Raw genomic sequence first — 23371 nt, forward strand, 5'->3', positions numbered from 1 at the left:
TTTGAAAGATGCAGTTAGACGTTTGAGCCATTTGACAGAATTATGTTTGGAAAAATCAAGGCGAAGCTTTCAAATTGAAGAATAACACACCAGCTGCTGAGCACGGTGGTGGCAGCGTACTTCTGTGGATTTATTTAGCCGCCAGTCGTGCTGATGCTTTGCACAAAGAGGGCAGAATATTGAAAGAAAGACGAATCCTTAAACTCTACTTAACAGGACAATAATCCCAAACACAAATCAGAATCATTATATATCAATATCATGAAAAGATATTGAGTATCTTTCCAAAACCTTGTTGATAGAAAGAGAAAGTTTGTGATTTATCCAAATTAGTGTGGGTGTGTGTATTATGTGCTAATTTGGATGAAAATCAACAACAGATTTGAATTTGTGCACCTAATTCGTTTCTAAAACTGACAGAAGTTATTTGTTGTGTTATCATTTCATCCTGAATAAAGAAAAGACCAAATATTTACTTAACAGCCCAACGTGATAATGACATTCATACCAATACTGAACGAATGTAAAACTTGGACTCTGCTACAAAACACAATTATTGTCATTTTTTTGTTTTTTTTTTGTTCTCCAACTCACCACGGTGATGACCTCGAGATCTTTCAAGTACGTTCGCTCTGTGGTCAGAATCTCTTTGGCAATGAAGTAGGCCTTGTCGGTGGGATATCGCTGGAGGAAGAAAGGGGGTTCATTGTAAAAAGACAATAAGCAAAACTGATCCCAAGCAAGGAAGTGCAAAGAGTAAGTCAAATTCTCCAACAACAACATGCTTTCCTTTAATAAAAACCTGAGGAATACAGTGCCTTGCAAGAGTATTGATGCAGAAAGGGGAACTTAAGCTTTTTGGCTTTCATGTAAAATACTGAACGCACCGTCCACAGGGTGAAACACGGTATTGGCAGAGTCATGCTGAGGCCAGACAGGGTGATACTATAAGAAAACCTGTTCTGTGCAACAACCCTAAACATATGGCCATTGCTACAATGGAATAGTTTAGATCAAACGCATTCATGTGTTAGAGTGACCTAGTCAAAGTCCAGATTTTGAATCAACAGGACAATGTCGACTCAAGACTATAGTTAGAATATCCAATTTGACTCAGATTGGGCTGCTTAATGAAAATAAATTGACAGAGATGCATCCCTAAAGTCCTGCAACTGCAACCATCAATGAACCATCGACTCATGCAAGTGCACACCACACTTTTGAGATTTTTATTTGTTAAAAAAGTAAAACCATGTTTTAAATTCTTTCAGTTGATTATTTAAATCTTTGACTAGAATTAAGAAGGGTTCTTTGAATATGTGACACTTGCAACCGAGATGTTTTGTTTCCTTTTTATCATTTTCTTTTGTCCAAATATATGTTCCCTCCTTTCTTTAATGTTCTCCTTATGGATATTGTGGGAGGAGCTTTTATAGGCTACAATATAGAGGTGCACTGATAAATTCTTAATTTTGCGAGATTGGTGATCAATCAATTCGTGCACATATTGATGTGTAAGAATTCACATCAATCCATTTACTTTATTTACCTCTACAAAGATCTAAAAAATTAACCAGTCTCCTCTTTTGGTCTGCCATGAGAGAGGTTTGACTGTTGGCTCCGCCCACCAGGTCATGGATGGACGTTTGGAGTTACCAACAGTCACCCCACTGTTGCTAACTCAGCGACTTTCTTACTGTATTTAGCAACATTTCAAGCAAAAAAAAGAAAGAAAAAGAAACAAAAAGCTGGTATTGCCCAAAATTGGAATTGGCAGGTGAAGCTCTTTAAAGATGAGCAATCAGTGATCGGCCAGAAAACTGCAATCGGTGCACCATTACTACAGTACTCTGTAAAATGTCTGTTGTGTATCTTTACATGTTGGTGTCCAAAAATGTAAACAATTGAATTGGGAACAACAACAACAAAAAAAATCACATACAATCCCAATAGAGACAAAAACTAATTTTTTGTTTGAATACTTTTACAGGGCACTATACGTGAATCGGCTTTAAATGTTTTGAGTTTTTGAGGCAGGTGGGGGGCGGGGGGTTTGGAAGGGTGGCATGCAAGCAGTGTACCTTCCTCCTGCCCTCCTCCTCCTCCTCTAGCCTGGCAGTGCTGCCCACCTCACTCAGGATGGGGCTCTGCAGGGGAGACGGGGCCTGGCTGGGCAGGCTGAGGGTCGACATCTGGAAGGAAGGCGACAGGCTGAGGGGACCCTTGGAGGTGAGGGGCGAGAGCTGAGGATTGTCCATTACTGAATCTACAAACGGAAGAGGGAGAATCAAATTAAAAAAGGCAAAAATAAATAAATAAATTTTAAAAATGGGTGGTTTGATTTTTCAGGTGTCCCAGGTGATGGGAACGTGGTGAGAAAGGCACAAACATGATCTTCTTAAGTGGTGAGGGGTCTTAATCTGTGCATGCAGAGGAACTAATCCCATATATTAGACTGTATTGTGTCACATAAGCAACACTAAACCCTCACTTAACCTGGTTCCCTCTTTCTTTTGTTTCTGTGAAAACACAGCTGAACATTACAAACAAATCGCAAGTCTAATCTCACACACAAACACTGGCAGTGCATGAAAGAAAAGCTGCAAATCAGACTGCAGTAAGTATGGGTTCCCACACTTTTTAAATCCTGGTCATAAGTTTTCCAAATCCCTCTAAAGCAAAAAGAAAGAAGACTAAACGATAAACAAGCCTGCCCCCTTCCACTGCGTCTGTTCGCTTCTCTACACAGCCGATTCAGCAGACAAAACCCGACCCATCCCATTCTAACAACGGAGTCACCACAGCTGCTCTTCCACTTATAAAATGCAGGGGTGGAGGGAAGACTGACGAGAGAGGGGGGAAAAAAAACAACAACACAAAACAAAACAAAAAAACACGGGACTCGCTATTCGACCCGGAAATAATTGCCCGAGTGAAAGTTATCAGGAATGTGGCTTCTCTGCAGGGCAAATAGGTTGTTTATGGTGGATGTGGAGCAGCCCACAGGGACTGACACAGACAGGAGGGGGAGGACAACGCATATCAGACTCCTCGTCAGAAGACGGGGGGGTTTGGTGTGGAATGACTTGGCATGAGGCCTGCCTAAACAACGAGCGCGAGCACACACAGCTGGAATTAGGTTGAGGAATCTTGTGTGCGACTCAACCCCCACCCCTCCTAACTGCATGTGGTTTGCTGCATCAAATAAAAAACAGGGAAAACTACTGTTTGTATAAGTTTGTTGAGGGATTATAAAGCGTTCTTCTTCAGGAAATAAAATACGGACTTTGTTCAGAAGTGGGACGGCCCAAAAACACTCAGGATATTTCCGTGAATAAACAACAGGATCATCCGTTTCATCTTGCATCGTTTGAACACTATCAGCAAAGAAGAAACTTCGGTCTCCAAATTAAGAGGCAAATTATTTCTCCGTGACCACCTATAAATAAACTCTAAATGTCTAAAACTGCAAATAAATGAGAGGCAGAAATCCCTGTCGTGACTTCAGTCCGATTTGCAATTAAAAGAATTTTAAGTCTGACATTCATGGTACCCAAAAGTGATTCCTTTATTCTTGAGAATAAAACATACAAACATTAAGTACATGTTGATGATGACTAAGCTTAAATACACACAGGATTAGGTGATGATTACTTGGTGGCTAAGCGTAGTTAGCTTGTTATTATTGCCATCAGCTCAGTGTAAAATTGGGTTAAAGTAGGGAAAAAATATCATATTATGGCAAAAATAGTGAATGAAATGGAAAAAAAACACACACCCAAAAAAGACAAACCCCTTCATCAGGTCAGAACAAAGTTTAGTAAAGCTAAAAAAAAAAAAAAGATCTGGAGCTGAGCACACGTCTTACTGCAGAGGCTGGAAATGCCGTCCAACAAAATGACAATGAGAACAGATGAGCAATTAGAGATTTGAATTAAAGAAACTATCTTAAGCTTTGGATCCCGTTTAGCACATTGTGATTGGTTGTAATCATTTCACATTAATCATACACCTGAGTTAAAGACACACTGCGTGGAAGTGCTTAAAGGCACCGTGGTGCGAGGGCTGCAGAAAGGGAGGCTCAGAAAGACTAAAACAGAAAAAAAATGTAAGTCACTATGGAAGGACATCAGTTTTGCAATTAAGTCTTTCTGATTTGAACTGTGCAAAACAGATTCTTATGCCAATACAGAATCAAAAACAGATTTGCCTTTGTTACTGGATTAGAGTCCAGAAGACTGATAAGAGAAACATGCACATGTTACTCCTTTAGTGGCTGAATACCTTTGCTTGCATACCTGTGCTTCAACTGTTTCTAGAAAAAGCAACACATACGTCCAGTTAATGTGCAAAACACTGCTTCCTGTCAATAACCTGAATATTTAGTTGTTAAATTGAGAATAACCTGTTTTATTAAATATGGTAAAGCATCCTTGAAGCTAAAGGTTAAAGAGAAATGTTTTTTTTAACAACTTTGTTCTAAAAATACAGGACTAATGTAGCAAAAAGGGGTTTCCTTAAACTTTCTACATTCTGAAAAATCTTAATATCACATCTTCTTCAGTCTAGCTTTTATTAATTATGTAGAAAAATGCTATTAAGAGTTCAAAAATGATACATTCATCTTATATAAAGTGGTATTAGCATTTTACATTATGGCTCAACAGCACAAGGTTTACATTCTATTATTTATCCGAACATGAAGCTCTATGGTTAATCATGATGCTGCTGAGAAATAACACGGCAGGTGTAAACACCATTTCAGCCAGCAGAGGTCAGTAATGGACAGAAGTGAAACTAAAAACACTGTGGCATGCCTTGCCTTGTTTTTTAAATAAAGGAGGCACTTTAAAAAGATTTAAATAAATCACGTAAGGTTTCACTTTTACTCTGAGTCTCGATGTTCAATTACAAGTAAAAGATAAAAAAAAGGGCTATTGAAGGAAGTAGACATTTCAAAGGTCATAGAAGAACCCAGCAAATGGTTTATTACAAGAAAAGCTGATTTCTTTTTGTTGAATGTAATTATATTAAATTAATGTAAAGTTCTACAAATTTATGCCAAATAATGGAATTAAAGTTTGAATGGAAAGTAGTTTTCAAAGACTGTGTTCAGCAAAGGATGTGGAGCGATAAGTAAGCTAATTTCTGCTTTCTTGCTATTTTTTGTATGTCAAAAACGTGTAAAAAATCTTTTAAAAAGTAACATTGTAAGCTAGCAGACTAGACTCCCCCTTTTTTCTTGTAAATAGACCACATAATGTAGACTGAAGCAAAAAACACTCAAAAAGAGTAATTTTGTTAAAAAATGCCACGAATGGCTTACTCTGGGAAAATAAACTGTTCCATCCTCTACTGCTTACATTGACTTACTTCTAAAAAAATGGTGATCTATATGTTGCTCTTTATATTACTCTTATAAGCAAACACTTCTCCTGTAACTGCACCGCAACAGTTTAAAGGCTTAAGTGCTGTAAGGGTTTACATTTTAATCTGTGGGGATCCGGAGGGGTCTGTCAGTCCCAGGGACTGCAGGTTGTGGCATTGGAGCAGGAAGCCCTCTATCCCACTACTTCCTGTTAGAGGGTTGCTATAAAACAGGTCCTGCTCAGGGGGAAGGTTGCCGTCGGAACCCCAGTCGGAGTCCGAGTCGGAGCTGCCGTTCCCGGATCCCTCGGTGGCGGTGGGGGGGTAGCTGAGCTGCTCGAGCTGCTCCACCAGGTCACTGAACTGCATGGCGGAGCTGCTCTCAGAGCGGACAGAGTACGCCGGGAAGTTGACCATTGAACTGGCCTCTGACTGGATGCCAGAGCCCGGCAGGCGCAGCGAGGAGGAGTCCGGAACTCCGTACCCCACCGACATGGACTCCCCGGCAGAGCTGAGCCCCAGGTTGTCCAGGGAGCTACACTCGGAGCGGTTGTTTACCAACGAGCTGGTCTCGGAATGCCCCACGAGGCTGTCTGGAAATGCATGGAGATTCCCATTCAAGTCCTCGATTCCAACACTAAACAGCTGATTTTTGCTGATGTCAGACTCCTCCGTAAAATCTAACCGGTCTACTTTATTCTCATCAAGCCCGAAGGAGTAGGCCTCTGCCCCACCTCCGTAAAAAGAGATTTCGGCGGGATCGTCATCAATGAACTCCTCTGACACATGTAGAGGCGAGCCGGGCATCGAGAACATGGCATTCTGCTTCGTCCTCAACAGTTCTGCCTCGAAGGCCTCAGGTGTAAGAGGCCCCTTCAGTTTCCCCCTCCCCCCTTCGAGCGAGCATCCCGTTCCCCGTCTCCTGCCTTGCTCACTATTCTCATTGTCGTTTCTGGAGGGCAGCGATAGGGATGTGCTGCTGTCTAAACACACAAACATGGGGCTGCAGTGTCCTGCTGCCTGGTTGCTAGGGGCACCTTGAAGCGAGAAGTGTGACGGGGGAACGGCCTTGACGGAGACTTCCTTCGGAGGGCTGGGGGGTCTGGCTGCTCCCGCTGGGAACTGCGGCGGCTGTTGTGCTGCTGGAGACGGGCTGAGTGCGGAGAAAGGTTGGAGCTGAGGTTGTAGCTCAGTTCGTGGAAAGATCCGAGTCATGTGTGCAGGGAGGAAGGACTCGGTGGTGGAGGAAAGGGAGCAAGGGGCCCTGGGACTGTCACTGAACGACAAGGTCTGGAAAGAAAGGCAGAACAAACAGACAAGACCAGGGCCAAAGAACATACAGGATGAAGGCCACAAAAGAAAGAAAAATACATATTTTGATTAGTTTATCCATTCTGGCACAAATGATGGTTGTTTCTAGCTGCATTTCCATTAATGGTAAAATTGCGCAAATTAAAATTGCAAAAATGATTTTGCTTAATCGAAGCACATCGATTTAAAAAAAGTTCGTATTTTTTGATCAAATGTTTTTGCGATCGGATGAGATGAGGTGGTCATGTCAAAAATTTTTTGCACATCACACGAGTCATGTGATCAACAGCCGGATGTTGCATCTGGCGAAAAGGACAAAGAAGACAACAGGAAGTGGTATTAGGACAATGGTTTGTTTTTTTTGGAATATGTGCATCTGGCTCCACCGGAGCTCTCACAGACACACAATTCATAAAAAGTTGTGCCATTTTAACATGTTCAATCCATAACCCTTCTGTAAAATCTGCAACTACAATTCCCCAAAACGCCACACACATAGCCGCTCCCAGACATAGGGGGTTGTCACTCCAATGCCTGAATAAGACGCCGACGTTTCCTCTGATTGGCTGATGAGCGTTAGCGCCATGGCTGAATTATGACTTTTTCTCATGTAACTGCTTACATTCGTCGCTGCCATGATTTTGAATGACTTATTGAGTGAAGAAGCTTATTCATGTGTGATTTTAAATCAATTTCTTATTTAATCAAAACACTAATTGCTCAATTGTGATTTTATTTTATTTTTTACATTTACAGAATATAGACAAAGATTTGCGCACATTTGTAATGGAAACACAGCTACTGCTACATGGTTTTTCTAGTTGTTTTGTTTACCTGTTTTGGCATGTCAGAGGTAAAGGAGCGAGCAGACATTCTTACTTGGCTGTTCTTCCTAAACAGAAACAGACCTTACTGTCAGAACAATTCATTGTTACTAATACGGAAAACAAATTATGGTATATGACTGACGGTGTCCAGTTTGGGTCAAATGTTTACACACTCATCACAGGCATGAACATCACCAAGTTTGGGGTTTTATTGATTTAGTTTACTCTAACGTTGGTGTCCAAACTTTTTCCCTTATGATCTAAAAATTGCTACGTAGTCACACTTCACAACAATTCATTTTTGCCTACTTTGTTTTTAATTGGTCAACAATAAACAAAAACTTTCAATATTTTAATGAAACAAATTTGTATAAATTTATCTGTGAATCATGTGAAACATAAAACAAAAATATTATTACTCTTTGGTCAGCAAAAATAACAGAATGTACGATACTGTCACTTCATAGAAAGCCCTTGCTGTATTTACAGAATGGGTACGACTAGGTCTGAGTAAAGGTTGCTAGTTGAAAAATGTGTCAGTCTCCATCAAATTCCTGCACCAGTGGCCAAATTTGTGCCATTCTTGAATATGCATCATTCTAAGGCCAGCACTTAGGATGCACATGGTCCAAGTTATGCAAACACTCCCATTAATGTTTGATAAATGTGCTTGATAAAGCTCTTTGTAGTCATGGCAGCAAAATGCTGCTGCCACCATAATGCTTTAAAATTTGTATGCTCAAAAGCCTCTCTTTGGTTCCTCTGAACATTCTTCTTCTTGTGTCGAAACAGATTAAACTGCACCCCATCTGATCATAAGCTTTTCTCTAAATATGCATTTGGCTTCTTTCAAATTTCAGTCAAGGCTATATAGTTGTCGCACATGAAAAACTGGTTTTAGAATGGATAAAGGGAATGAGCATAAACCTTCTGGAATAACCCTCACAAAGCCACAACCTCAATCCAGTTGAAAATTTATGGACTTTACCCTCAAAGCTCGGCCTGTCCCAGAAAACCGACCGGGTTTAAAGTTCCACCAATTCCGCCAAGAACAGTGGTCAAATATCCTGCCATAAGTGTGCCAAAACCTTGTCGTCAGCTTTAAAAAAGCTTGTGGTTAAAGTACAACTTACTATGGGACATTTAGCCAAATAGTCGCCAGGATATTTGACCCCTGAATGTGCAATTTTTGTATTTGTTGCTGTTCTCTTGGCCAAGATTCCTTTGGAATCTCAATGGTGGTTTTTATATCCATTTAAAATAACAGTTATAAATAAATAATTCTCACCCTGAAAAATAAATGACACCAAACAATTGATAATTTGTGCATAACTTGAAACTTTTAAAACATAATTGAAGTTGTGTGTTGTATATTCATTCCACGCCGAGAGAAGAATCATTTAAATAAGCTATCAAAGGACCCAAATTACTGAAGTTTGTGCCCATGATGTATATATGTAAACTTGTCACCTGGACTGTACCATACGTCTATTCAGACAAACACACCTCTGATAAGGGGTTCTCTTCGCTCCGTTCTCCCGAACATACTCCACAAGCTGTTTCTGGGTCCTTCCACTGACAGAGAGAATTTTAGATTAAAAACTAAATCCAAATAAATAACTTGATAAAATGCTTAACTGTACAACAAAGGTCAAAAGTCCGAATGAACGGACTTTAAAGAGTTCCTACCTGTATCTGAAGGAGGAACCTCGTGTAAAGAGGATTGCTTTGGTTTTGGGTTCCGGTTGATCAAACAAACGGAAGAACGAATGGTACTCCACACAGATCTTCCAGAAGTTTTTACACTGGTCTCGACTGGCCATCATAAACTCAAGAATGTCTTGATGCGGCCCCTGAAAAAAAGGTTAAAAAGAAACACTGACCTGGTCACGTTTACAAAGACTGTAAAATCTGAGATTAAACTGAAGACCGTGAAAGCTTACATGGACTTCTGGGTGGAGTTTTATGAGGAAGCGTTTTCTCTTAAAGCTCAGTTTGCGAATCTTGGACCAGTTAAAGGTGTTTATTTTCGTGTTGCCCTAGGTTACGAAATAACAACAGAAAAGTAAACCAAATGATGACAGAGTGAAGTCATGGTGGCTGCGATCAAAGCAGTAATCACCTGAAAGACCTGAAGGCCCATATGAGCAACAGTCAGATTGATCTTGGTGCCTTCTCGGTCAGCTGCTGGGTGAAAGCGGACACCGTACATTTCCAGTTTACGAGCAATCTCCAGAATCTGGAAATCTGATTCAGCAGGAGTCTGGCCACTGGTTAAAAAAAAAAAAAAAAGGTACATAAGCCAAAAACATTCATGGCATGTTCCCTTCATACAGGGTAATAGTGAGCTGTGGTATATGGAGTCCTTCTCGGATCAATTCTAAGAGCCTTTTTTATTTAATTAAACTATACAACAAAACGGCACAAAAATGTATCCACACAATTTCATTTGTGGTCAAAAATACTTTAACTTGGTGAAAAAATGATCTCTGTTTAAAACTCTGCTGCTACCAATATTGATTTAGTTAAAATTCTAGCAATATTTGCAATAAATATAATAGAGAGTAAAAATTGCCAAATGAACTATACTGATTACTCTTAATGTTTTCTTCTAATTTAACCACATAGTGCCAAAATAAAACGCATCATAATTTGTAGATGTCTTCAAGCTTTACAAATGTAACAGGCACATATAAAAGTAAGTGATTACAAACAAACAGCGTATTAGAAACATATCCATCCCATCATTACTCCATTCTAATTTTGTTTATCCTTTAAGCATGAAATCTCCTTAGAGCCCTCCCCTGCCCCACTGGCCTTATGGCTAATAGACTAACCGGAGCAAAGGATTAAAGCAGGGAACTCTCTGCTAGCGCTACCACTCTGGCAACCAAGGAAAGAGATTAGCAAAAGTCTTTAGAGAACCCTTAAGTCTTTAGGGCTTTTTTCAACCTGGGTGTTGAAAAAAAAGCCTCTGTTGGCTATGAGGTAGCACTGTGCTCCTTTAGAGACTGGCTGTGGGAAAAGTGCTGTAAACGGTTTCTGCTAAACTCTAAACCGACAGACATGGGTGAGGAGGACTTGTTGTGTCTGTGTATGAAGAACACACAGTCACGGTTTTCACCAAGCATAAACTGCGTAGAAGCAATGGGGAATCATTTACCACTTCTTAAAACTTCAACATGAAACAACATGTGTCGGATGAGAACCGAAAAGTCAGAGTTTACCTTCTGTAAATCATAATTAGATAACAGAATGAGCTCAAAATAGCAACATGAATGCCTCCCATTAAGGCTAAGAATAGGAGGGGGCGAAGCAAGCACTGGCAGGTCTGCTAAGGCCTCACTTTTAAACAACGCTAAGCTACCGTTCTTTAAAGTATTATAGTTAAACCTTTGAAAGAAAAAATGTTCACAGAAAGGTGATAATTAGCAAAACTATGAAGGTTGGGGAACAAAAAGCCTGCAGTTCACTTTTCAGCAGACATGCAGCTCATGTCTGCTGAAATGGGTGATAGAGCCAGTTCTTGTTTTGGTTAAACTGAGGAATCGGCTGAGTAATGGTTTGATTTTACACAGCCAGGCGGTGACTACAGAGCCTGCCCCCAAAAAGGAGGATCATTTGTAGAAATGTTCAATAACCACACACAGTGACTTGCAAAGTTAATATCCCTTGAGTTTTTTAAATGTTATCAACCACCAACTTCAGTCTATTTTGGGAGGGCTTTTTATGACACACAAACTCAAAGTACTGCTTAGGTAAAAGATCTTGGGAAGTGAAAGGAAAATTAGGCATGCCTTGGAGGCTTGATAGAGAACATTACTGAACGAACAGCATCACAAAGACCAAAGAACACATCAGACAGGTCAGAGGGGAAAAAACAGGAATGAGTCAAGAAATACGATTCCAGGCTTCAAATATCCACAATTAACAATAGTTCCTCAACATTATCTAGTAGGTGAATATTGAATGAAAGCTACACTATTATGGTCAGGGAAAAGATCAAGCTGTCAGGAGCAATGCTTTAAATAGAGATTTAAATGATATTAAAATCATGAGGTGAAGGTAAATCACATTAAGTCTTGCTAGCTGTAAAAAACCAGAGCAACAGCCCAGACACGGCTGCTAACACTAACCCTCTAGAGCACAGGTGTCAAACTCTAGTGCACAAGGGCCAGGGTCCTGCAGTTTTTAGATGTGCCACAGGTACAAAACACTGGAATGAAATGGCTTGATTACCTCCTTATTGTGTAGCTCAGTTCTCCAGAGTCCTGCTAATGACCTAATTATTCTATTCAGGTGTGGTGCAGCAGAGGCACATCTAAAATTGCAGGACACCGGCCCTTGAGGACTGGAGTTTGACATCTGTCCTCTAGAGTAAAGTCCAAAACCTGACAATATTATTATTACTCTAGTGGTTCCAGGGACTTGTGGCTGATTTGGGTTGGATTCAAATATTTCAAGAGATGTTTGTCTTCAGATCAGATACAAAGGAACAGGGGCTGAAACTTACAGGTGCCTGTGGTGGAACTCCATGATTCTCTCTTGCACTTTGTCTTGATAAGGCAATAGTTTGTTTGCTCTCAGGAACTCCCTGTCTGCAGCGTCATCATGGTCTCCGATCTCCGCTGTCGGTTTACACAAGAGAAAACATCAGATTCTGTGTGCATAATTGGAGGAAACGTAAACTCTCTTCGGAACAGAATTATATAAAGGCCATGTGAGATTATTGTCATTTTACAATGTGCAATGAGTAAGTCCTTCATCTCAGTTTTGAAATTCAGCGATCATTACGAGGCAGTTATTGAGTATTGCTCTGTGTTTTTGATGTTAAGGCAGTAGAATAAAACATACACTGAACTATGTGTGAGGTCAGCAGCGCTCCAGTATTTTCTGTACAGATCAACCTGCCCTCCATCAGATCTCTCTTCATCTGCAGGGAGAATAAATACCTGTGGGAGGAAACGAGAGCCCAAAATTACTCACAACACTTGCAGATTTGTAGATTTGAAAAACTTTTTAACTCAACTGAGAAGATGCTACAAAATGAGACGCACATCTCTCAAAGGATAAGAAAACGACATAAGGAAATATCAGTACATTTTAGAAATAAATAATCGCTTTCATTATTTGTAAAATAATGAACATTTTACCTTTAAAAACAGCACCTTTCTCAATAATGAATGAAAACTCTTCATTATGATACAGCAAATTAAACCCTTCCCTTCCTTAATTAAACTATACAACAAAACGGCAAAATGGCTGACCAGCTTTTTGCACGTTTTCCCTAATAGTTCAATAATTTATCTTTTGTGATATTTTTAAGGTTAAGATTTTCTATCAGATTCAAGTCAGGCCTCCGACTGGGCCACTCCACAATAACACCATCACGACCTGTCAGAATAAAACTGTCAGTAAACCTAAATTAAAATATTTCAAACCTAAGTGATGTAACTATTTGGCAGCACAAGCGTAATAAAAATGTTATTTATTTTTCTAATGATTATTGAGAGATTTCTGAAAAGAAAACCAAAACCCTCAAAGATTGTGAAACTTCTTCCATGAAGACAGGAGCCAAAACAAATACCCAGATAAAATTTCACTTCACCGACCTGGTGTACTCTTCCTGCAGTTGACCCGGGTCAGGGGGAAAGAACTTCACAGAAAGTCGGAACAGCGTATTCGCTGGTCCTGGAAAGCAATAACAGAAATATTGAATTCCTCTCTCTATCAGGTGGATTTACAGCCAGATTGATGCTACTTACTTCTGACTTGTCTTGCAATGGGCTTTGTCGGTTCCAGCCATACCTAGAGGGAGACAAAGTTTTAGCTTTTCAGCATTTCAAGCTCCAATTTTGACCAATTGTTACAACAAAACTCAATGCAGGTCTTCTAGTATAAAGTGACAGCTCTATAAGCAACTGTCTACTTTTCTTGGGTCAGAATTTACAGTTCCAACTAAAAAAAACAACAAAAAAACCCTAATTTCTGCCTCATTGTAGCTCAGCTCCTCTGTTAAAACTGTGGCTGATTGATGAAGGAATGTGCAACAAGAAACCAGCATTGAGAAACATTTCTACCCAGAAAGAACTGTTGTAATCTGTTTATGTACACATTTCTGCATCTGTCGTTGATCTAAATATATTGGAGCACATCTTCATGCAGTAAATCAGTTAACCAAACCCCTTTCCAGCAGGCTGATGAATATCATGTCATTGTTTATCATCCAAATGAAATAAGATCAATAGAAAAATAAGACCAGCTGATGCAGACTTTAACTGTGAAAGTCTTGGAGCACAATTTTAAAAGAAGATACACACATTTGACTGTTTGAGATGTACGGCCAGTGAATCCATTAGAGAAAAACAGTATTGTTTCAGAATGTGAGTTATGGGTTGGATTGTGGCCCCTCATGTTGGTTTATAAAAAACTCCAAGGTGGTATTACATTCCAGTCGTGTTTCTGGAAAGACAAAAACAGCAGAAATTCTGACGGGCGAGTCGAGCCAGACAAGTTATGCCTCATTACTGCCGAGTGATACGGCATGTGTCCAAACTCCAGTTTATGGTCCGGCTTATTCAGAAGAGCATTTCCACCGCCAGTGGGACTCTCACTGAGCAGGCGGCGTTAAACCTAAATACCTCACGCTGCGTCAACTGTACGTACCATTGCCCTATAGACCTACAACTGAAATGTGCCCAGAAATGTTGCGACGTGTTGGTTTTTTGGGCCGCTTTAATCATGGAGACAAACTAACGTACCAAACCACAGCGATCTGTAACGCTCAGTGGAAACGAAGCATTACGACACTTCTAAATCGTCTCCAGTGAAAACAACACTACCTTACTGCTTGTACTAATCCAGAGCAACAAAGTAACCGTAAGATGACGTGAAAGTGAACAGGGTTTCGTCTCCATTCACATTTATGTTATTATATTAAGAACTTTGACCTGTCACCAACAATGAGTATGCAGTGTAGGCATACCGTACGTTGTAAGAGTAGTGAAAAACCTGAACCTTTTCATGTGTGGTCATAACAATCACAAACGTTAATGAATTTTATTTGGAATTTTTGTGGCACAAAGTGGTGAATATTTATAAAGGGAAGAAAAAAGGATTCAGTAGTTTCAACACTGAACATTCAACATTTTACAACCAAAAAGTATGCAAAAGTATGGATGAGGTCCTTGTTGGTCAGTACTTTGTAGACCTACCTTTTGTTGCAGTTAGTTATTTTGAGGCATGTCAGCTGCATTTCCATTGACCATATTATAATTGCACAAATTGGAAATGCAAAAATAAATCTGCTTAATGGAAACATGGCAATTAAAAAAAATACAAACACTTTTATTTTTAAATTAAACGTTTTTGCATAAGAATGAGGTGGCTTTTCGGCAATATCAAAATTAGCACATCGCACGATGTGTTGTTGTCATTGCAATCAACAACCGGATGTCACGACTGGTAGAAGAGACGAAGAAGACGACAGGAAGTGGCAGGATGATGTTGTGTTATATTTTTTAACGTCTTATCGTGTGAACAAACTCATTCACATGTAATTTTAATTGCGCTTCTTATTTCTTATTGTGAAAACACCAAAACATTTTGAGCACATTTTACATATGTGCTCAACATGTACATATTGAGCACATATGTAAATGAGCTATTGACAATTTTACATATTTGGAAACTGATTTTTGCATATTAGTTCCAGTTCAAACACATTGGTTGGAAACATTTCTGAATATCCATTTACAATTCCTACTACTGAGTCTCAGTTGGATTTAAGTTTCAACTTTCAGTGGGCTAATCTAACATTTTGCATCTATTTACCATGAAAGACCCCAATAAAATACATTGATGTTTGCGATTGTAACATGACAGAATATTAAAAGGTGTATGAATAGCTTTGCAAAGCACTGCAAAATCTGTGTGCTTCAAAAAAACAAGTGAAAGATATTATTGCGGAGTACATACCCAATTCATCTGCATGTTCTGAAACTCGACGCCAAAGTAATCACTTTCGATGAAGTTACCCCTGTGGAAAACTTCAGAGAGGAGGTTCTGTCCAGGAAGTTTTGGCTGAAAGAGAAGAAAGAAAACAGACTGAGGCATTCCTTTCATCTATATGCCAACAACGTTTTCTAATACCCTCCTGTGAAGCATCTTCAACTAGCACTAAAAGCAACATATAGAGCATTGGTTTCAGTCAAAAAAATATATATATTTAGAAGGGACACAACTCATCCCCAGAGATCCTTGGAGAAAGACCAATGTAGCTGTAGCTGAGCGCTGGGTAGGTTCTGTCTTTTGAGCACAAAATACTTGCCATCTGCAAATAATTCTCTTCACTGTGTTTTATGAGTTTGTTATGCTCCATCTGTTGAGTCAAAGAGCCTCCTTGATGTTGACAATAAGCTGGTAGAATAATTTCTTTAAAACAATAATAATAATACAAAAGGTGTCACTGCTGCCTCTCCCTGAGCTGAGGGGAGAACAAATCTCAGGCAGAAAATCTGCAGAGGTTTACCTTCTCAGCACTCTGGGGTTTGTTTTCACTAAATGAAGAACTAATTACTATGTACTAAGAGCATACTGCAGTTGAGGTTTGGAAACCTAGGCTGTGACTTTTAGAGAAAATTATAGCCTAAAACATCTGGTAGTAATGTAAAATAGTATTTTTAAAAGCCTTATAAAAAGAACTGCACTGCATCGGCTAAAGTAAGGTATTATAGCTCGACGGCCGCCAAAAGCTCGACTGTAGACGCTCTTTTCGTTACTTTGATACAGTCACATGTTCTGCATTCAGACAACAAAATAAATCGCAGGTGAAATCTACAAAAGCACCATCAGCAAGTGTGGAAATCTGCTGTAAAAGGCTTCAAGTGCATACACTTAGAGTCTGATTACCACTGAACTAAAGTGGGGAACAAAAGCATATGTGTTGGAATACTTTGGTCTGCCTTTGAGGAGAAGCCAAACACACATTCTAGACGACGTCAGTAAGTATGCTGAATGAAAACAGTGGGCAAATGTGAGGAATTCAGGCAAAATGTGTCACTTTGACAGACTTTCAGTCGTAGATTCAGCATAAAACACCGAGCTCTCAGCAGATGGACTTCTTCATTAGTGAGTTTATCAAAACCAAATTCTTCATTGACATTAGATCTAACTAATGTGGATCTCTTTCCAGCCTCCATTTAATGACGTTAGCGGTGTTTAATTGATTCTATAATAATCTGGTAGAATGAGGATGGAAACATTTGAAAAGCTTCAGTTTAGTGCAGTAATTGCTCCAGCATCCACACATGTACTTTTAAATACAAAATGGAAACACAAGAGTCAAACCAGAGAGATGGGGCTGATTAGAGGTGAAGTGTTCACTAAACATTCGTAACAAAGTTCATCATAGTTGAAATGTTTTTGGTTTTGTTCTCAGATGTCTCTTCTGTGTAAAATTCAAAGGTGCAGTACATAACTTTTATTAAAGAATATGTTTTTACAAATCTATTGAAACTATTATGTTGTGACAGTATGGCATGAGACAGATAGCCTGAAAAAATAAAGAAATAAAAAAGAGCTCCTCAACCTTCTCCCAGTGCTAACTAGAAACAACCAATTAGAGCCAGGATGAGAACTTAGCGCCGTCAATCATCCCTCTATGTGGCACTGCTCAGCCCCCTCTTCTTCTCCTTCTTTCTCTTTGTTACGCTACAGCTAGCATAGCCTGCCGTGAATGCTCAAGCTAGTTAGCATAGCCACTGATGATGACGGATAAATATTTTTCATGGAACAGTCAGTTGTTTCTCTGCCATTAGCACATTTAGCAGCGAGTCCATGAGTTGATTGACAGCGCCAAGACTCACCGTCTCTGACTGGTTGTTTTTGGTTAGGAGCGATGCATTTCTTCAGATGTGCACTTCTTCCCTGCTCAGGGAAGAAGTGGAGTAGATAAAAAATTTTTTACAGGTTATGGGTCTCATAACATATTATCCCAACATTGTGACAGTTTTAGCAAATATGTAAAAAAATATATTTTTTCATAAAAGTTACACACTGCACCTTTATCCCTGAGAAAGAGTGTTTAAATTAAAACCTCAACAATCTAGAAGGAGAACAACATGTGAGATGACATTTTCACAGAACTAAAGGAAAATGTGGTTCCAGAACAGCATAATAAATAGAGACATGAATCTGCTGATTTTCAGCTTCATCTGCCCTGTCCAGTGACAGGCTGGTCAGAAACTCAAAGAACAACCTTGTTCTGATCGAGTCATACCACCATGCTACCAGGTTCCACTAACACTGTTCCATATGGATGCTGTTATTGAGGGATGCATTTTAAAGTGAGGTGCTTAAAAATTAAGTCAGAGGAGGTACACTGATGATGAGGGGATGATAAGAGAAAATTGTATTTTCGTTGCATGTTGAGATATGTTTGCAGCTCAATCAGCTTGTGAGAGAGCAGATTATTCAGCTGATAGCAGGTTGTCGTCTGATAAACAACTTTGATTGCATAACTGAATTTAGAAGCTTGGAAATCACCTTTTACTTCTTCTTACAATAATGGGACAGAAATGATGGTTCTTCAAGATCATTCCTGAAGTTTTACATCTTTCACCTCACAGTAACACTTGAATGTTTTAGCAAACTTTCCACGCTACCTTTATTGGGATGTACAGATTTAGTAATCGTCGGTTATTCAATGTATTTGATCACCGGCACCGCTACTAACTTAACTCTAATCAAAATGTTAAAAGTCAATTAGTTTTCTTTCACATTGCTTCTTTTCTATTTTTCCTTTTCAGATGTTACTTTTATTGTATTTGAAGATCCAATGACTTTGGTTTAAGATGTGCAACCTTAATTTGAATTTAAACTTAACGAGCCAGCAAAAGGACATTACAAATTGAAATGCTATATTTGTGTAACCTTCTAGTCCAGTGGTTCCCAAAGTGTGGGGCGCGCCCCCTAGGGGGCGCCCAGTGCCATTGCAGGGGGAGGGGGGCACGGGAAGTGGTATGGATGAATGAAAAAAAAAAAAAAAAAACAGTTACACAAAAGTGTTTCACTGTAAAGATGGTTTGTAGTTTGTTTTGTTGCAACCTGAAGTGTGAAATAAACTTCAGTGGAGTTTGAAAACAAAATATTTGTATAGGTTTATGTCTGGTTGAATGATGTGTGTGCCCAGTTGATTTTTTTTTTCTTTTTTAGAGGGGATTTTATCGCAATCCATAGAGGGGCCCAGAAAATCTTTGGGAACTACTGGGGGGGCCCAGAAGAAAGCCTTTGGGAACCACTGTTTTAGTCCATGTCACTTGAGGCCTCCTCTAATGAAATGAAAAATGAAAAATCACTGTAAACACAAGCAAAGGACAGCTTCACATTCCATCAAACATCAACATCTAAGATATCCTGAGGAATGCACACATAATGTCATCTCTTGATAGTGAGATCCTGATAAGTCGTCAGCAGTCTGAAATTTGCTGGTTGGCTGCATACTTTCAGAGAACAAACAAGAGGATCCACATTGGTTATTTTCACCTTGACCTTTTATACAAAACAAAGGACCTTAGCAATGAGCCAAACGCTAGTGTAAGTCTACTTAATGGCTTTCTGAGTTTCATTCTGATGAAACCCACTGGATCCGTTTTAGAATTTCCCAACATTCATTTTACGTCAGCAAAAAAATTTTAATAATTCAGTTTATTGCACTTTTATCCAATCTTGGTAACAACAGTCTATTGTGGCACACCCTGCAAAGACAGCGAGCAGCAGAACAAAGGTCACTCCACACAAGAAGAAAAAGTGAAAATGTGCATCTAAAAAAGGTCCTATTGTGCCAAAACAAGCCTACAAAGACATGACAAGCTATGAAAACTAGACATACCAGGTGATGAGTCAACAGTATTCTGGAATGAGCGGCAAAGCTCCAAAGCAGCAGAGCACAAAGGCACTTTAAGCCAAAGAAACAACTAGTGTAATCTTTCAGGAAAATGGCTGCATTAGTCATGAAACAAAAAATAAAGATTTTTCATAGAGACAAAGAAATTTACAAGTACATGAAAAAATAAATTATTCTGGTTAGTGGAAACTAAAAATTTGCTTTATGGCCATCTAGATTAACTACAAATGTTAAGTAAAAAATCATTTATTATTTTGTATAGCCATGAAACACTTATAGAAGCAGCTTTTTTTCTTGGGGAAAAAAAATTTCAGTGCTTTGGCGAACTGAAAGGAAGCTGGAGGGCATGAGTTGTGCGTGTGTGTATGTGTGTGAGGGTGGGGGGCGTGCCACAAGCAGCGCTCCGTTATATTCCCCAATGCAAACACAGCTGTAGTACGGGGCTGGTTGGGGAAACACCAATGAACATCTTCTTAAAACAGTTTAATCTCCTGACACCAGTCGTGTTTCCACTGCCACAAAAGAAAAAGACTATAGCTCTAAAAATACTTTATCATCCTAGCAACATCTCTGAGCTAGGCCAGCAGGATGAAACATTCATTAGGAGCGACACATGGGCTCATTGTGCCAGCACTGGATAAAAATGATGTGAACACCTTCTGAAATAGGTTCAATAATGACTTGGTTAATTTACAATATAACAATAATTCAATTATTATTTTGATATTACCCACTACAGAATTCAAGTACATGATTGTGTGACATAATTCTTAGCTTAAAGCAAATATACTCCACCACAAAGCCATTTCTGAATTTTAAAACCAAGCAGGTCTGTCTGGTTGTGGAAAAGCAAACCTTTTTTTCCTAAGATACATAAAGTAGTGTTGGACATTTTGTTATATAAATGTTTGTTTATTTTTTTTTTCCAACTGATGGCTAAACTATAATATCTAAAAAAAAGAACAAGCCTATTCTTAAAATATCTATCCATGATAAAACCATACTGACAAAAATATAAATTAAGAAACAAAATGCAGAGACTTGCATTTTTTTTTTTCATTTTTAAACTATCTATATTATGATCCTTCTTCATCTCTCTGCTGTAAGTCAAACTTCACTTAAATCTGCTGGGATTTTCTGCTGTTGCCACAAGTGAGTCAGAAAATTGGTGGGTTGCTTTTGAAAAGTTCAAACAGCATCTAAAGCTCAGACACATCGGCGGTATAAAAGTTAGCTCATGTGTTGTTCACACCCAGCTTGTGGTACATGGACCACAGCCTTATCATGTCAATGGGTCACCTAATCAAGCTTCGAAAGCAGAAGGGATTATGGCAAGCAGATGTTTCTCTGAGAGACAAATCTTTCTCTGGGTGTGTTAGCAGAGCGGCGTGCCATTTGGTGCTGTTGGGGAAATACAAGTAGGAGTTTGAACATCAGCTATCTGCACAGGCGGGGGGCAGGGGGACTGAGTTTCTCATGCATGGGAAAAAATAAACAGAAAGAAACAGAAAGGCAACAGGTGAATAGCAGATCTTGCCTAACCCAGTTCAAATCCAGGTCTTGGGTGTGCCTTGTGCGACAGGTTAAGCACGGTTTCATCCCAGATTCTCCCACTGGCAGCAGGGGTGTGTTGGAGCTTGCATTTAGTACAGTGGGACACACACCATTTTTTCAGTTTAGCTCTGCCATCGCTCTTTCCGTCTCTCTCGATATACACTTTAAAGTTCTGCACACCAGTGACGACAAGTATGTGAAGTGAATTTCAAGGGCCTTTAGCTGCTTTTCTCAACCAAAGTCAAGCTTCATTCTAATGAGTCACTGCTGGGGGTTCTTTTCAGAGAGAGCTGGTTACAGAAAACACCTGAGGACAGCTGCCTTCAGGCTGCATTTGTTGGCACATAAACAGTATTTGCTGATAGTCGGGATCAGGTTGTTTGCAGGTGACCTTCGACTCACGTTTCCAACTCAAGCCATTTCAACATTCTTAAGCCTGCCGCTATAAAATGGTGTTTGTTACACATCAGGGTCATTGTGAAATTCTGGATGGGGTGGGGACTGAATTGTCATTTGTGGAGAGAGAGAGTGTGTGTGTGTGTGTTGCCTTGCAACTTTCTAAAGACAAATTTAAGTCAAATTCCATACTTCAGTGTTATGCGACATCATTCACCTATCGGGGGTTTAATGTGGAGCCTGTCATCTTTTTTAGCTACTTTAACTAGCCTCTGAGGTCAGTTGGTGAGTAGGTGTGAAGTAGGGAATTGCTACTAGCTGCCCTCCTTTGTGCTCAACAGAAGTGTTGGTTGAATAACGCTGGTTTAATTTATGTTAGCACACATTTTGCATAATGTTTGATCTCATAACATACGGTGCAGGTTTGTGTAGTAGCTGTTTTAAATGTTTGCAAAACTTTATTCCCATTAAATAAGAAACAATTAAAATCACATGTGAATACGTTTGTTCATACAATAAGTCATTAAAAACATGCAGCGCCATCATCCTCCTACCATTTCCTGTTGAATTCTTCTTCATGGTTTGTGGTGGTTGTTGATTATGTGACTTGTGGGATGCAAAATTGTTTCCATTGCAGTTTTGCAAAATAAGACAATTTCAAAAATACTACTTGATCCTAGTGCGAAAGCTTTCTATCAAAAATGAAAGTTTTTGGCGTGTTTTAATTAAGTGAATTTATTTTTGAAATATCAAGATCCACAATAATATTGTCAATGGAAATGACAATATTATTGTGCAAACTGTTGTGGCACAGAATCAGCAATGTTTAGAAATGCACCAATCAGCAGCCTGAAAAAACAGTTCACATGTCTCTGTAGTAAATGCTGTTCCCTCCACACCTTCTGTGTTTCCCCTGGCTTGATCCCAAACTAAAAGTGAGTCCTCTTGCTCCAACACCTTCCACACCGCTTAGTTTTGTTGCAGCTGTAACCTGTAAGCTCCAAGGTATCGGTCACATACTGACTGGAATAAGATTTGACTTTCTGGCTGAACAGTTCGTGGGTCAGGGTTGGTCAAGGTGAGAAATAACAAGACTTGTGCAACAGAATCAAGTTATTTTTACAATTACTTCATGCAGAGTCTGTTCACATCTTTCATGTAAAAGTTCAAACTGCCCAAGGTTCACCTTTCCAGAACAGCAAATCCTGAACTTCAAACAATATAAAACAGAAAAATTCAAAAGGAAAGAAAGCTTGAATGAAAGAGAGCTCAAGAACAAGAAGGAAAGAAACCACTAAAAAAGAAAGAAAGCTCAAAAGAAGAAGAAGGAAGGAAAAAGAAAGCTCAAAGGTAAGGAAAGAATGATGGACACAACAATAATGGACTGAAGGAAGACACAAGGAAGGAAGAAAAGAAGAAAATGGAAAAAAGGAATAACACAAGGACAGGAGACAACAAAGCAAGAAATAGAAGGAAGAGTGCAAGGAAGTGTACAAGTAGGGAATGAATAAAGGAAGGATACAAGTAGGGAGCAAAAGAAGGAAGGATACAAAATTTGTTTTAGTCAGTGGGAAGTAGTGACACCAAATTCTACACTCGTCCATACCAGCAAGGAACACCTTATGATAAAACTCTAAAACGACGACCCTCTATGTATTGTTCTTCGCACTGTAGTTTTTATGACTACTTTCTGGACAGGGAATACAGGAAAAAATAGCAAAAGAAAAAAAAAATCAAACAGCAGTAACACAATGCACTTGAATCACACAAATATCATCGTGTTGCTCTGACAGAAGAAACCAAATGTGAAGTCAACATCAACAAAGAGGCTGAAATTCCTGGGACAAACTTTCAGCAAGGCTGCACTGCTGTGTGAGCCCCATCCCCCACGTTCTCTGCTCAAACTTTGTCCTGGCGGTGAGCGCTCTTTCCGAACATGAGACACTGGCCTTCACTTCTGCTCCCCTTTCTTCCTACCTACTTTGTTTTTTGCCGTTTACATGCTTGTTTG

At 39.4% G+C, this 23371-nt stretch overlaps 1 protein-coding gene across 3 annotated transcripts in view; it reads right to left on the reverse strand.

The window, feature by feature from the left end:
• farp2 (FERM, ARH/RhoGEF and pleckstrin domain protein 2) overlaps positions 1 to 23371 on the reverse strand; it is a 38723-nt gene that overhangs the window by 9700 nt on the left and 5652 nt on the right. For 2 of the 3 annotated variants that reach the window (XM_023339459.1, XM_023339457.1), the window contains exons 3-15: positions 15483 to 15587; positions 13271 to 13313; positions 13118 to 13196; positions 12360 to 12457; positions 12019 to 12133; positions 9628 to 9775; positions 9449 to 9544; positions 9195 to 9358; positions 9012 to 9080; positions 7513 to 7570; positions 6405 to 6657; positions 2082 to 2266; positions 595 to 684 (exon numbers count right to left, since the gene is read on the reverse strand). In XM_023339459.1, the coding sequence (XP_023195227.1) occupies positions 595 to 684; positions 2082 to 2266; positions 6405 to 6657; positions 7513 to 7570; positions 9012 to 9080; positions 9195 to 9358; positions 9449 to 9544; positions 9628 to 9775; positions 12019 to 12133; positions 12360 to 12457; positions 13118 to 13196; positions 13271 to 13313; positions 15483 to 15587 (1503 nt within the window). The remainder of the gene's footprint in view (positions 1 to 594; positions 685 to 2081; positions 2267 to 6404; positions 6658 to 7512; positions 7571 to 9011; positions 9081 to 9194; positions 9359 to 9448; positions 9545 to 9627; positions 9776 to 12018; positions 12134 to 12359; positions 12458 to 13117; positions 13197 to 13270; positions 13314 to 15482; positions 15588 to 23371) is intronic. The other variant, XM_023339460.1, reaches the window with a different exon arrangement.

Source organism: Xiphophorus maculatus, chromosome 9, assembly GCF_002775205.1.
Source record: "Xiphophorus maculatus strain JP 163 A chromosome 9, X_maculatus-5.0-male, whole genome shotgun sequence".
NCBI lineage: Eukaryota > Metazoa > Chordata > Actinopteri > Cyprinodontiformes > Poeciliidae > Xiphophorus > Xiphophorus maculatus.